This window comes from Oxyura jamaicensis, chromosome 1 (genome assembly GCF_011077185.1).
Source record: "Oxyura jamaicensis isolate SHBP4307 breed ruddy duck chromosome 1, BPBGC_Ojam_1.0, whole genome shotgun sequence".
In the NCBI taxonomy this organism is placed as follows: domain Eukaryota; kingdom Metazoa; phylum Chordata; class Aves; order Anseriformes; family Anatidae; genus Oxyura; species Oxyura jamaicensis.
In genome coordinates, this window is record NC_048893.1 from 80812190 (window position 1) to 80825178 (window position 12989).

At 42.1% G+C, this 12989-nt stretch overlaps 1 protein-coding gene across 1 annotated transcript; it reads right to left on the reverse strand.

Annotated features, from left to right (window-relative positions):
• Nucleotides 1–607: 607 nt before the first annotated feature.
• On the reverse strand, nucleotides 608–9850 carry C1S (complement C1s). The gene is made up of 12 exons (XM_035313727.1): nucleotides 9696–9850; nucleotides 9172–9236; nucleotides 8544–8748; nucleotides 7155–7332; nucleotides 6758–6883; nucleotides 5735–5934; nucleotides 5426–5579; nucleotides 5022–5137; nucleotides 4714–4792; nucleotides 4328–4465; nucleotides 3757–3831; nucleotides 608–1861 (listed from the first exon to the last, which is right to left on the reverse strand). Exons 2-12 carry the CDS (start codon nucleotides 9174–9176, stop codon nucleotides 1065–1067), a joined length of 2073 nt encoding a protein of 690 aa, XP_035169618.1. The 5' UTR covers nucleotides 9177–9236; nucleotides 9696–9850; the 3' UTR covers nucleotides 608–1064.
• Nucleotides 9851–12989: the final 3139 nt, after the last annotated feature.

Sequence of the window (12989 nt, forward strand, 5' to 3'; positions counted from 1 at the left end):
AAGTTGGCACATACAGATATACAAATAAAAAGCAATCAACATCCTGTAGGTCAAAGGATTGTGGTAAAGGATACTTGGTTAAAAACCCAACAAAATAACATTTTGCTTGTTACACATATTAAGAAATTTAAGGTGTCTGACTTGAATGTAAGAGTCTATATCAAGTATCACAAGAGTTGCACACATCCTCCTCACTATTTCCTAGACTCATAAAAATTTAGGCTGGAAGACAAGGTCTCCAATCCAGTCCTGTGCTGACAGTAAGAACAACTTCAGAGCTTCAGGGCCTTGCCTGGGCAAGTTCTGAAGATATCCAGGGACAGAGATTCCCCAGTCTTTTGTAGTACTTGTTCCAGTTGAATGAACTTTCAAGATCTTACGCTTAGCTTGATTCAGGAGTCTGAAGTCCTTGTTGCTGGTAATGGTTGGTCAATGAGCTGCAACCAGCTCAGAAGAACTTCATAAAGACTCAGGTAGAGAAGTAAGGTAGCAGAAATAACAGCTTGACAAAAGCTGTCAACATGTTGGTTCAATATGTGACTGGACTCTTGATTTAGGGAGTTGCAATGAGAAATAGGTCTAGATTGAGAAGAAGACAATACACACATGGGAAGCAAATTTGGTCATTCTTTAATGCTGTTAGATATTCTGAACAATACAGGAAATAAAGAAATCAGAAACCAGACTTTGAACCTACCCTGGAAACCAACAATTATTCTCTCTCATCTTCATTGTAATCTCCCTGTCAGGCAGGGCATGAGTAGTTCTTCTCCAAGTGGGAAAAACTGGATAGTAGAAATGAGAGGAAGCAGAAGAAGGAGGCTCCTTATGCAGAATAGCATCTTCATGTTATGTTACTATGAGTGGAAGAAGTAAGAGAAATTCCTTTCCCAGTCACGATGACAGTGGGGAAAACCAATACAAATTCCTGACTCTCCACTCAGCATAGACAGAATGAGTTGTCTTGTTATACACAAAAAGTGAACAGGATTGTAGCCAGACTTCCTACCAGAACAGGTAACCATCACATTTAGGAAGTGTGACTGTGCTAAAGGGAGAAAGAGCTAATCCTGTAAAGGTTCTGCATTCTCATGCTTACTCATGGTCTCTGTAATCCAATCCAGGTAACGTACTACCTTGGTGTAGAGACCAAAAGTGCCACATCTTGGTCCCCAGGAGATCAGCCCAGCCACATAGTACCGGCTACTATCAAGAGGATCTTGGATGGAGTAGGCTCCACCACTGTCCCCCTTACAGCTGTCCTTGTCACCACCAGCACAGATCATGTTGTCAGTGAATCGGTAAGCACTGGAATCAGCAGGGCCCTCTGGTTTCACAGAACGGCACTTGTCCATGTCCACCACAGGAATCTGAGCCTTCCAAAGATAAATAGGTAGTCTTCCTCTCTCTTTCTGTCCCCAGCCAGCAATATAGCCTAGAGTCCCTTTTTGTAGCTCATATTCAGGTGATTTACCAGGAAGACAGAGGGGTGAGATGTTTGGGCCCATCTTCACAGGATTCTTCAGCTTCACTAGTGCAATATCATTATCAAAATCGGTCCTGTGGGAGTCTCTGGACTGCTTCTTCCAGCCTGGATGGATGAATGAAGCCTCTGCAATCAGCTGCTGGGCATCCCGGTACAAAGACTCTCTACCAACATTGATTACACCAACAAACATGTCAGGCTTATCAAATCCCTCCAGCACATGAGCTGCAGTCATCACCCATCTTTCAGAAATGAGCACACCAGCTCCTCTTGGGTATTCAAAATACACCTGCCAGGGAAAGTTGCCCAATTCTGCACGGGTGCCTCCAAAAATCTTTGCTGTCTCTCGGACGGGATTACTGGGCACCCCACAGACTAGAAGGAAAAGGAAAAGAGAGGAACCAGATGAGAGAATTAGCAGTTACAAATAGGTTTTCTTTGGCACTACTAAAAAGCCCGTAGTCTCCTCCTTCCTCTGTCTTCTAAATTATTCTGATGCTGAGTAGCCTTGTTTATATTCTATGTCATAGAATTTGCAACAAGCATGTACAGAGAAATTCAAGAAATTTCAAGGAAAAATCCTATCAACCTTCAATTTAGGCTGAAAATGCTCGTTCTCAAATTCTTGTTCTGGAAAGTCAAATATTCACACTGTTGTCAAACAGCAAGTGTTGGGTATGCCAAAGCTCACACTTTCATTGCACTCTACTTAGCACTTTTACTTTGCTGAGTTACATTCCATAGGTATAGGTAAATATTCTTCAAATATTAGAAAAAAAAAAATTGTTCAAGTTCTTAGAGCTATGACACTACTATTTAAAATGATTTTTTTTTGGGGGGGGGAACTACAGATAGTCTCAGTTTAAGTGCTCAGATTTGTTATTGAAGCTTTACCATTTTCTCTCCATTCTTTTAGTGTGTAAAATCTTAAGCAAAGGGTCAAAGGAGATCCTATCTGTGAGTCTTGTTGGTGCAGAGGTGCTCTGTGCCTTTTGAGTAAAATGTTCTATAAGGTCTTGCAGAATGTGAGCATGAGGGTAAGTATAAGGCTGATCATTCTTACATAACTAGGAAACTGATTGCTTTACACATCTGCTGATTTACATTGAACCCTTAGTCATATTGACAGAGATTAAGGAATTATAGCTGGTAGGTAGCTTCCAACTTAAATGAAGAAGGGACCTCTCAATGTCTCTAGTTTAACCCCGTGCTCATCCCTAACTGCCATTACCCCACCATTCCATCTGTAAACCAGGTTGCTCGGGGGGGTTGCCAGTTGCCTTGTGAGCATCTCCAACGATGGTGATTACCCAGCTTCTCTGGCCAACAGTTCTGGTGCTTTGGGGGAACATTTTTCCTTAAATACAGTCAAAATTTACTTCATTGCAATTTGTGCTCATTGCCACCTATATCACTGTGTCTTTCTAAGGACACTATTATATGTATCACTAGATTGCCTTATATCATTGTGTCCATCTAAGAAAAGTCTGTCTGCACACTCTTTGTAGCCCCCTCTTAAGTTGTAAGTTCCCTGAGTTTCATTTTTCAATTTGTCTTTTGCACTGTGCACTGTCATAGTCCAAGTCATCTTCAGCTGAGTCTTGTACTTTAAAATGCCCATGAGGTTTTGGGGGTTTGGAGTAGCAAAAACGCATCACATACAACTAGCAGTACGGATGCTGCCTCCTCTAAGATTGGTTGATAAACTGAACAGTGTCCAGAATATATAAGATATTAAATCATCTTTATGAGCTGGAAGTTAAGCCCCAGCCATAACTACCAGCAGTCAGGAGCCGTAGTACCCATGCACTTTCCTCCTCAATTTCCCTCATGTGCACAAAGAGAGGATGAGAAAGTCCTGGATAGGGATATTGCGTTAAGTACTCAGACCTACTGAGTGCTGCTAAATACTGAAGGACATATGCTCTTTTAAGCATTTAGGCTTCAAGTGAGAGCATTGTAAGTCTTTTCCTTGTAGTGCTGCATCATTAGTGCCCAGTGGACAGCTGAACACAGGAAGGGTTTGAAGAGAAGCTACAGCTCTCAGTGTAGCTTAGAAATGACTGAAGAAAGAAAGGTCTGACATTGTCGGACATCTCTTTTGACCCCTAAACCTTTTTGATACCTTCAAAACTGTAAGAGATCTAAAGCACTGAACAACTTGAGAATGTGCACAATTGAAGGAGGAAAAACTCTTGCAGGAACAGAAAAATGAACAAAGTAGTGGTCTTCACATATTACATGCGTATATGCACAGGTTTTGGTAGTACCTGCAACACATTTTGGTAGCTCTGTTCCCATTTCTTCATGGATCCATTGTCCACTGGCTGAGCATTCATACACCACTTGGAAAACACAAGAAAAAAGTGCAAAAATTGAGATGAAGAGAGGGTAAACACTGTTACTGTCTAAGATGATGTATTAACCTTCTCAACTCCAAAGAAAGCACAGCTTGGTAAGCATTGCTGAGATCTCTCTAGAAGCTGACAACCCCACCAGGGTGCTTCTGTCCCTGTTTTGGAGAGACCTCATCTAATATGCTTCTTAAGTCCTTTCTTTCTCCCCCAGAAATGTGTGGCAAAAATCTCCATGGTTCATACACCAGGCAAATGGAGATAGGACTTGCTAATAGATCTAAGGTCAACAGCCCAACCACAGACATTATGACAGCGTATTGAACACAAAGGCAAAACAAAACTACTGCCTGCAACCCCACACCAATAAGAATCTTTGTCCAGTCTTGACCTGATGGGATATAATCCCAGTCCCATGGCAATGCCAGTACTATTTCTTACACCTTTCACCAAATAAATTTGTTTATGTAGCAGACACAATACGTACCTTCCCCTTCGTTTTTTAGGGTATAATAAGGTGTATCACAGTGATACCGGACAGCAGCTTTGTACAGAGGCTCATGAATTTTGGAGATGTATTCAACTTGTCCATTTTCAATAGGAAGTGGTTCACCACAGTTCACAGCTGTAGAGAAGTAAAACAAATGATCAAAGACAAATGAAGGGGCATTTCACCCAACAATCTGATTATTCTGTAGTATGGGGAACTACTCAGCTCCTCTGGTCCCTGTATGGTCATCCATGCTTACTTCCTCTGTTCTTTCAGCATGCTTACATTGCAGTCTTTCACTGTCCTACTAGTGTGGAGATGTGCCTAGCGCCTAAAGACTCCATTTCAGTCTGCTTCCTACAATACAGAGAGAATTCACTTACGAACACAGCTGAAATGAGAGTTGCTCCATTCACCATTGTCCTGACAGCTGGAGTGAAAAGTCCTGAGGCTGTCTTGTTTCTAGGGAAAAGAGTATGACCTATGTAAGTAACCGGCCATGAAATATACCTGAAATGGACACTTCAGAGAAGGGTCTTCAGAACGCTGCAGTGGCTGGAAGAAGTTTCCACTTTCTACAGGTGTGGCAAAACCTTTGAGTACCAAAGGTGCCCAGGACACCTGATGGGAAATGGCAGCAGGAAGCTGCTGAGAAGGGCAAAGAGGGTATGTGTTTTTTTGTGTAACTTACCACTACAATTTCATAGCCTTCTACACAGGTCACCTTTACACTGTCCTGGAAGGTATACCTGTCCTTCTTTGGGTCAAGAACAGAGTTGGAGATGACACTCGGGGGACAGGTTATGGCTTTGAAAAGACAAGAAGAAATCAATGATTAAATGGTTCAAGATTTACTCTCCTTCAGTTCCCAACTTCTTTCCTCCCAGTGCTTATCTGTTATCTATATATAGTGCTTATCTATAGTGTTCTCCCTAGTTAACAGACATCCTCAGTTTAGTTAAGAGCTTCTTAGCTCTGACTAGCAAACCCAGCACCTGTGAACATGTTAACATGATGTTGTACCACGAATCTGATCTGGAGCAAGGTCTCCCTAACTCAACAGCAGAAGGAATACTTTCCCAGGTGTTTACTCACGATCTGAATAGTAGCGTATTTTCCAGCCTTTATGCTGTACTGCCTGGTCCGTCTGGAAGATTATGTCAAGAATGTTGTTCCTAGTCTTGATTTCAGAAGGGCCTGGGAATTTGCTGCCACAATAGGGACCAAAACGCTTTTCTCCAGAGACAAGCTGGGAAAATAACAAACAAGAATAAATGAAAAAATACCAAACGTATTCTCAAGAACTTCAAAAGGCAGCGTAGATGAAATTAAAGTTAAGCAGAGCGTCTTCTAAATATAAGGACATTGAGACCCAGAGCATCCTGTCTCCCACCCTAAACCTACCGTTAAGCTGTCATGGCAACTCCCTTTTGAGTCAGCTGGCTCCACATCAAAGTCCTCACTGCGTATGGTCAATGCCACAAAGTAGCCTGGCCTCAGAGCCACTCGGTACTTGCACCGCGAGTTCTCTGGGTACTGATTGGGATAGTTTGGGCTGGCAATCTCCCCTGATGACTCAGTGAAGACATTTCCACTGCAGTTCACTAAGGAAGAAACACACTGAGGACTCAGAAAGGAAATAGTTCACCTATGAAGCAGACAAGCTTTCCTTCTTTCACTGCTTCTCCAATCTACCCAGTCACCTGCATTAACCACATCTTAACACGGCATCTTTCCAAGAAACTGAACACCAGGGCAGCTCCCTATCCAGTTAGCCAGGGACCTTAAGTTCTAGTGGACTGAGCTAACTTCCCTTCCTGTCAATCCTTTGGAAGACAACTTCTTGGTGTTCTGAATACTACCGAACAGCTTCAGCATATCATTAATTTTGCTCAGTCTTGCATAATTTATTTTAATATCCTCTATTTCTCCCTCCGTTTTTTTTTGTTGTTGTTGTTTTTTAACCTTCCATCTGTGATTTAGGCTCTCTTCTCTCTTGTGCAGGTTCTCATTTTATACCCCTTTCAACATGTCACATTTGTGACTTTGCAATTTTTTGACTTGAGCCAACGAGCACCTTGGCCATTTTTGTATCTTCTTTGAACTACCCTGCTTTGTCAGGAATTAAAAGATTCACAGATAGCAGTATGCTAAGAAGGGTTGCCATCACAGACTTTAGAGAATGTCATTTAATAGTTTCTTGATTCTCTTGATACAAAAAAAAAAAAAAAAAAAAAAAGTTAAGAATATGTTAATAGAAATTCACAAAGTCTACCTCCAGTTCAGATTTGCATTGGGATGTTCTTTTCTTTAAAATATACCTGTCATGACTGGTTGAGAAGGTTGATACAGAACATCTTCCAAGTACAATATCTCACTTGGCCTAAGCTAACTTGCTGTTGGCCACAGTTCATGTAGATCACTCACCTCCACATGTTTTCTTATCCTCATAGAGGAAATACTCTGGTGGGCAGGTGCAGAAGTAACCTCCAATATAATTATTACAGTAATGACTACAAGGTTCCTCCACAAAATCCGTACACTCATCCAAGTCTGCAAGTATGAAAAGAAAGGATGTCAGCCAATGTTAGTAAAATGGGAGCTAAGGGCAGAGGGAAGGTGAGAAAGTGAAGCAAACAATAGTGACCAACAAGAAAAATGGATCTCTAAGGCAGCACTTAGACTGGCCATATTGGAAAGCAGTCTTGCCTGCTTGGATTTCTTTTAAATAAGGCACTCCTGTAAGGAACCCCTTCTGACAGTTTTCCTCCTCCTCCTAGTCCTAGACACTAGAGAGGTTCAGAGGATTCTGTTTTAACCTTACCCACTGCAACATAGTAGGCTGCAAAACCAGTGAAATGCTCCTCATTGGAAAAGTCTGACTGGAAGGTCACAGTCAGGGTGTTATAAGGGACATGGAATTCCTCCACAATCAAGGAGCCAGGGACACGGGGTTTCTTTCGCCCACAAAGCACACCTTCAACATGGCCACTAGACAGGATCTGTGGAAGAATGCAGAGAGACCTTATCTTGTTACTGGAATATGTGTAATTACCAGTGCTTGAGTCTTTCAGCTTATAAGCAGCTAGCTGTAGGCTTCTAAATTGCATGCATTTGCCACAACATTCATGTAGATATCCCAGGGCACAGTGATGTCACACAGTTAGCAGAAGGGTCCAAAACTACTGTGTAATCCACAGATCTGGCCAAGGTTGGAAGACAGGCAGACAGCATTCAACTGAACAGAGTCCCTAGAGAACAAGTTTTGTGCTATTTGAAAGACGCTTGGGGTGTGCTCCCTATAACTGACTTCACAGCTCTGAAATACCTGTCTTCATTTTCCAGATACAAATTAAGCCAGAGAATTCTTTAACGGCCTTTCCTCAGGCCTACTTTTACAAAAGAAAATTGAACACTTTGTTTCAAAACCCTTCACTGGCAGGCTGCAGAGCATCCTAACAGGTACATTGGTTTGTTGCAAATGATATGTTATTGCATCTCCCAGCAGAGCCCATTCATCCTGCAGTCCCACCTTGGTCCTTCTCCAATGTCTCTTCCTGGTGCTGCACCTGATCTTATTGCCCCTTTTCAAACTTAGCTATTGCAGCTGGGATGGTTTTGTTTTTGTCTTTTTGTGTGGAAATGGCTATGTTTTGTGTCCTGTAGAACAACATGGAGCAGGCACAGCGGAGCTCTAAGTTTTAAGAAAACTGTGGTGCACAGATTGTGGAAACAGGCCACTGCACTTTGAGTACCCATTATCCATACGCAGATCTCATGATTGTTTTTAACTTCAGTCATTCCCAATAAATACCCTCTTGCACTGAATTGTCTAGGTTTACTCATGGACTTATTCTGAATAATTTCATGGACAGAAAATCAGTGCCCTTTCTACAAAAATTGGCATTGTCATGGGCTTTCATAGCTATGGCTCACTGACCTTGCAATAGGGAGGTGTCAGTGGAAAAACATGGCGATGGTGACATAGACAGAACACTCAGAAGGCAGACAATGCTCATGTAGTTAGGAAGCAAACTCAAGTCAATTTAGGGGTGGCTAGTGCACAAATATTCAGTCATTTAGGCTTCTTTGGGCACACATCGGGAAGGATATATTTCTTCTTCCAGCCCTGAGCTTTGTACACAGCTTTGCTGATGTATGCTATACCTCACCTTCTTGTCTTTTTCTCACTTGATGAGAATAGGGACAGTACCTTCACAGAGTCGTATTCACAGTTCTGAGATGGTTCGAGATCCATATGTGTGAAATAAAGGTGAATGCCATATCCTGGAGGGACTTCGATTTCCCAAGATTCCTGCAGATCATTTGGATACACCTGAGGATAATTGGGTGACAAGATCTCACCATACATGGAGGCTGCATCAGCCCAGACAGGGAGACAGAAGAAGATAAGGTACCTGAGAAAAGAGGAAGATGATATTGTAGAAGTCTTCGTCTGCATATGAACACAGTCCCTAATGAAAAGGCTAGTCTTTGGCTGCATGTAGCATGCAGCATGGCTCCTGGCTTTGGAGTTTTAACGACCAGTGCTGTGAGTGTGTAGGGTTTATCTTTCTCCTGTAGCCTTTCAAACAGGACTACATTCTCCATCCTGCTCTCTGCTCCTCTCCAGCTCTAGAGGAGCTAGTAATGCTGCATAAATTGAACATAAGGGCCTTAAACGCTATCTATACCGTACTTCACTACCTTGTTCTGGAAGCTACATGGGCTACAGACACATTCAGATTTGAGAATCAGTACAATACTACAGGAGAATCACCTAATTTATAAAATTAAATTATTAATAAAACTGAGTTCCCTGTGAAGATTCAGTAACTCACCACATCTGGAAAAAGCTGATCTTCCTTTCTGAAAATTTTCAGGAATTGGACTTTGGAGTTATGGTCTGGGACAAAAAAACAGTGTGATTGATTAACGTTGCCTGTGCTTCTGTGTGTCTGCTAGGCAGGTCAAAGGCCCTAACACCCCAGCTTGCAGAGAATTCACCAATGATTTGCCTCAAAAGCACATTTATATCACTGCTCTTTCATGCATACAGCAACCCCAAGCTTCAAGGAGGGATGCGAGGCTCAGTGCTGACCAAATAGAGCAGGTATCTCCAGCTTGTTCCTCACTGGTACTCACCTTCTCCCCTTACGTTCATCAGTGTTTCCAAAGATCATGTAGGTGTACAGCAAACTGACAGAAAGCACCTCCCCCCGCGAAGTACCCAATTCGTTCTCCCCAGCACCCCAAAAATTATGCTAAGACCCTGGGCATGGGGGAAGCATGCACTGCCCCTTCTAGCTGTCAGCAGCACTCAGGAATATTTTCCTTTCCCGTTTCTAATGCTTGCAATATTTACCTTCTCGCCCTAGTTCGTGTCTGTTTTTCTTCTCTCGTGCCTTCTCTCTTTCTCTCTTTCTTTTTTTCTTCCTGTTCACACCCTCCAAAAGGATCCAAGCCTGTCGTCTGGGTGAGAGAGCCGTAATCTGCAACAGCGCAGCACCCCCTAGCAGCAGGACGTGGCTTCCAGTTTTCTGTGTGAGATGCGATGCGGGGAAAAAAGCTTGCCGGCTTTCGGCAGAAAGGGGAATTTCCAAAACAAGTTAGTTGCACAACCTCGTTGGCTCAGGCTACGTGGGGGCGTGCACCGATTTGGTCTATATTACGGATTTTCGGGGAAATCAGATGACTTTGGGGAAAAAAAAAGGAGTTGAACGGAGTTTTTGTCTGCCTCCCCTCTCTTCCTCTTCCCCCTCCCCTTTTTGAAAGTTATGAACAAAATTCAAGGGGTGTAGCAAAAGGAAAGACCACTTGAGCACATGAGAACACGCCTGATGCTTTTGCATGGGAAAAAAAAAAAAAAAAAAAAAAAAAAAAAAAAGTTTAATCACCCATCCCGGAGACCACCTCGCTGTAATCCACTCTGGGACTGCAACCTCGTGGCCACAGGGCTGCTGCCATTGTTCCTCATCTTATGCTTGAGACCCATTTGGGGGGGGATAAAAAATAAATAAATAAATAAAAACAGTGGCCCTTCAATATTGTGCCTCTCTGAGGCTACCAACAGGAGTTAGGATGCATTGCTTGGCTATTTATTTATTATGGCCTCACACGTATAAGAACTTTACTAAGAACACCTAACCATCTCTTTATAACTGTTTACCAAGTGAATTTCATGTAAAAACAACTGTTCATCAGACTGAGCCCTGGAGCAAGTTAGATCTAAGACTTTTAAGGAAAGGAGATTCACAATTTGTGCCAGGTAGAACCCTTAAATCAGCCAACGATCAGAAACCAAGCCAAGACCAAAATACCACTGTGCAAGCTGAAAGACCTGTCAGTAATACTCTAGAAATCCCCTCCTCCTCACAAACCAGCTACATTGGGACAGGACTATAAATGAATGTGTAAAACTCCATTACACACTCTATACTTTACAAGCAGCACATCGTGCTCCAGAGCTTGTTTTGGCCAAGAGAAAAAAAAAAAAAATCAAGTTTCAACAGGCCATGGGTAAAGTGTGCTAGCAAAGCTCATGTGAAAGACTCCTTTATATTGTCAAGGGAGAGAAACACCTACAGATGAATCATAATTGACTTCATTGTAGTCAGCAAAAAGGTTTTACTTGAATAACGTGCCTAATCTGTTTTCTTTGTCAAACTGAGAATAGGTAGAGAAAGAAAATAATTTGTCATCTCACCTCTGATGTCTCTTGGGATCATATCATGATGTTTCTAACTGGAGTTTTGAGAAGGGGGAAAACAATGATGAAAGACACACAACAAATATCAGGGAGACATTTTCTCCTCTGAACTGGGCAAAGACACCGCCAGTGACTCTTCAAGTCACAATGTCATTTTAAAATGGCATGGCAGAAGTAAAACAAATGAGTGCTGATATATTTTGCATGTTATTTAACCACAAGGGAATTGTATATTTTCATAAGAACCTGACTCAACCGGTCTGTAGCAGTGGTAAATTGATTTGTGTGTGAGTATTAATAATTCTTAGAAAGCCAAATACCTATTAAAAAGAAAAAAGATTGTTAAAGTTAGTTAAATAAAACGGCAGCTGCACTTTGTATGGGTAGATGTCTTTATAATGCTAACTATTTATGCAGAAGAGCAGTGATATTGATGTATATATTTAAATTGAATAAACATAGAGCATTTGTTTGCGTTTGCCTTGGTCTGCATTGTTGTAACAATTCATAAGATGAAACAGCTAGGTAATACATTTTACAGTTCACTGAAACTATGTCAGAAACTACATTAAATAATAGTTTAAAAGAAGCAAAATCATAAAATTGAGGTCAATAAATGATGCTATGAAGGTTGCCAATGCACTGTGATTCTGCTCTGAGGCACATGCATTCTTTTAAATTCCTAAATTACATGACCACATACTACTTTTCCCAAAGTGCTGCTGCTTCCTTCATTGTGCAAGACAAACCTTTTCTGAAGATGAGTCAGAGCTGTGCAGCTATAACTTTCCTGCCAGCAGATGCTCTGAAGAGTAGGAATGTTCATGTTTTCCTAAAATTACTGTCTCAAACAGGCTTGAACTGGCTTGTTCACCACCACTGCCCCCCCAGGAAGGCTGGAGGAAAATAAATAAATAAATAAATAAATAAAGTTTTTCCCGATTTCTTAAGAAAAGCCACATTTTTTTCCATTTGCAATCACTGGGTCAGTACATAAAACAGAGGGAGTAAATATTAAAAGCGAACACCTAACATTAATTAGGTGAAATCCATCAGCTGGGAGCCAAGGATACGCCAGTCCCCGAGACGGGCCAGCCCCGCGAGAGGGCAGCAGAGACCGCCGGGTGCATCCCCGGCTGGGCACAGCTGCTCCGAAGACCGGAACGCCGTCGATGGAAACGAATTTGCAGAAGCTTCAGCAGCTACATGGCTTTATCAACGACTGAGCTTACGTGAACTTGAGGTTTGACGCTGGTGCCAGTGTAGCGTCATGAAATCGCTATATATTTTCAGGTTTTTTTAGGTTACATTTCCTCCTCCCAAGTGCAGCGGTGCCTTGACTATTAAAAGTAATAATAATAATGAAAAATAATGGCACTCGTTGTGATCTGAGTCTCGAAATCCGCTACTATGCTCTGCCCCAAAGTGGTTATCTAGCATTTAATCTAAACAGGTCAAATGTAGTTAGTTTCAAGCAACTAAAAACAGAACTTTCCAGCGGAAACTGTTAGGCAATCTCAGGAGCAGATGCTGCTTCTGAAACCCTTCTGTGACAACAGCAAATTGCAGAAACAAGTCTAAATCTCACCACACATATAGCTAACTGAATACAAGCCTATTTAAACACTAGAGTGATTTCTTTTTATTTTGCAAAGAGTGGACATCTCAAATAAGTTACTCTGTGCACTAAAGGCGTGTTTCATAAGTTTGTTTCCCAAGCTACTTCAAGAACATGAAGGACCTAGACCAGAAGTTTCTCCAGCCCAGTACACAATGCCTTAATGCTCCTTCTGTTTGCAATTGCAGGCCAGAGTTGTAGATGGACTGACAGAAAACTTCAGGACAACACCGGTGGAGAGTGACTGCAGTCCAGAGCCATTTTTGCTGGCTGCAGATGTGGCCTCCAAAACCAGAAGGAGCAGCTTGCCCTTCTAAAAGCAGGGGTTTGCA

What these genes read in the sequence shown, in the direction of transcription:
- C1S (XM_035313727.1), bottom strand. An exon ending in GGATAAGAAAACATGTGGAG is followed by an intron (nt 5,935 to 6,757) that starts GTGAGTGATCTA and finishes TTTCTTCCTTAG; the next exon opens with TGAACTGCAGTGGAAATGTC. An exon ending in GCTACCAAAATGTGTTGCAG is followed by an intron (nt 1,862 to 3,756) that starts GTACTACCAAAA and finishes TTTTCCTTCTAG; the next exon opens with TCTGTGGGGTGCCCAGTAAT.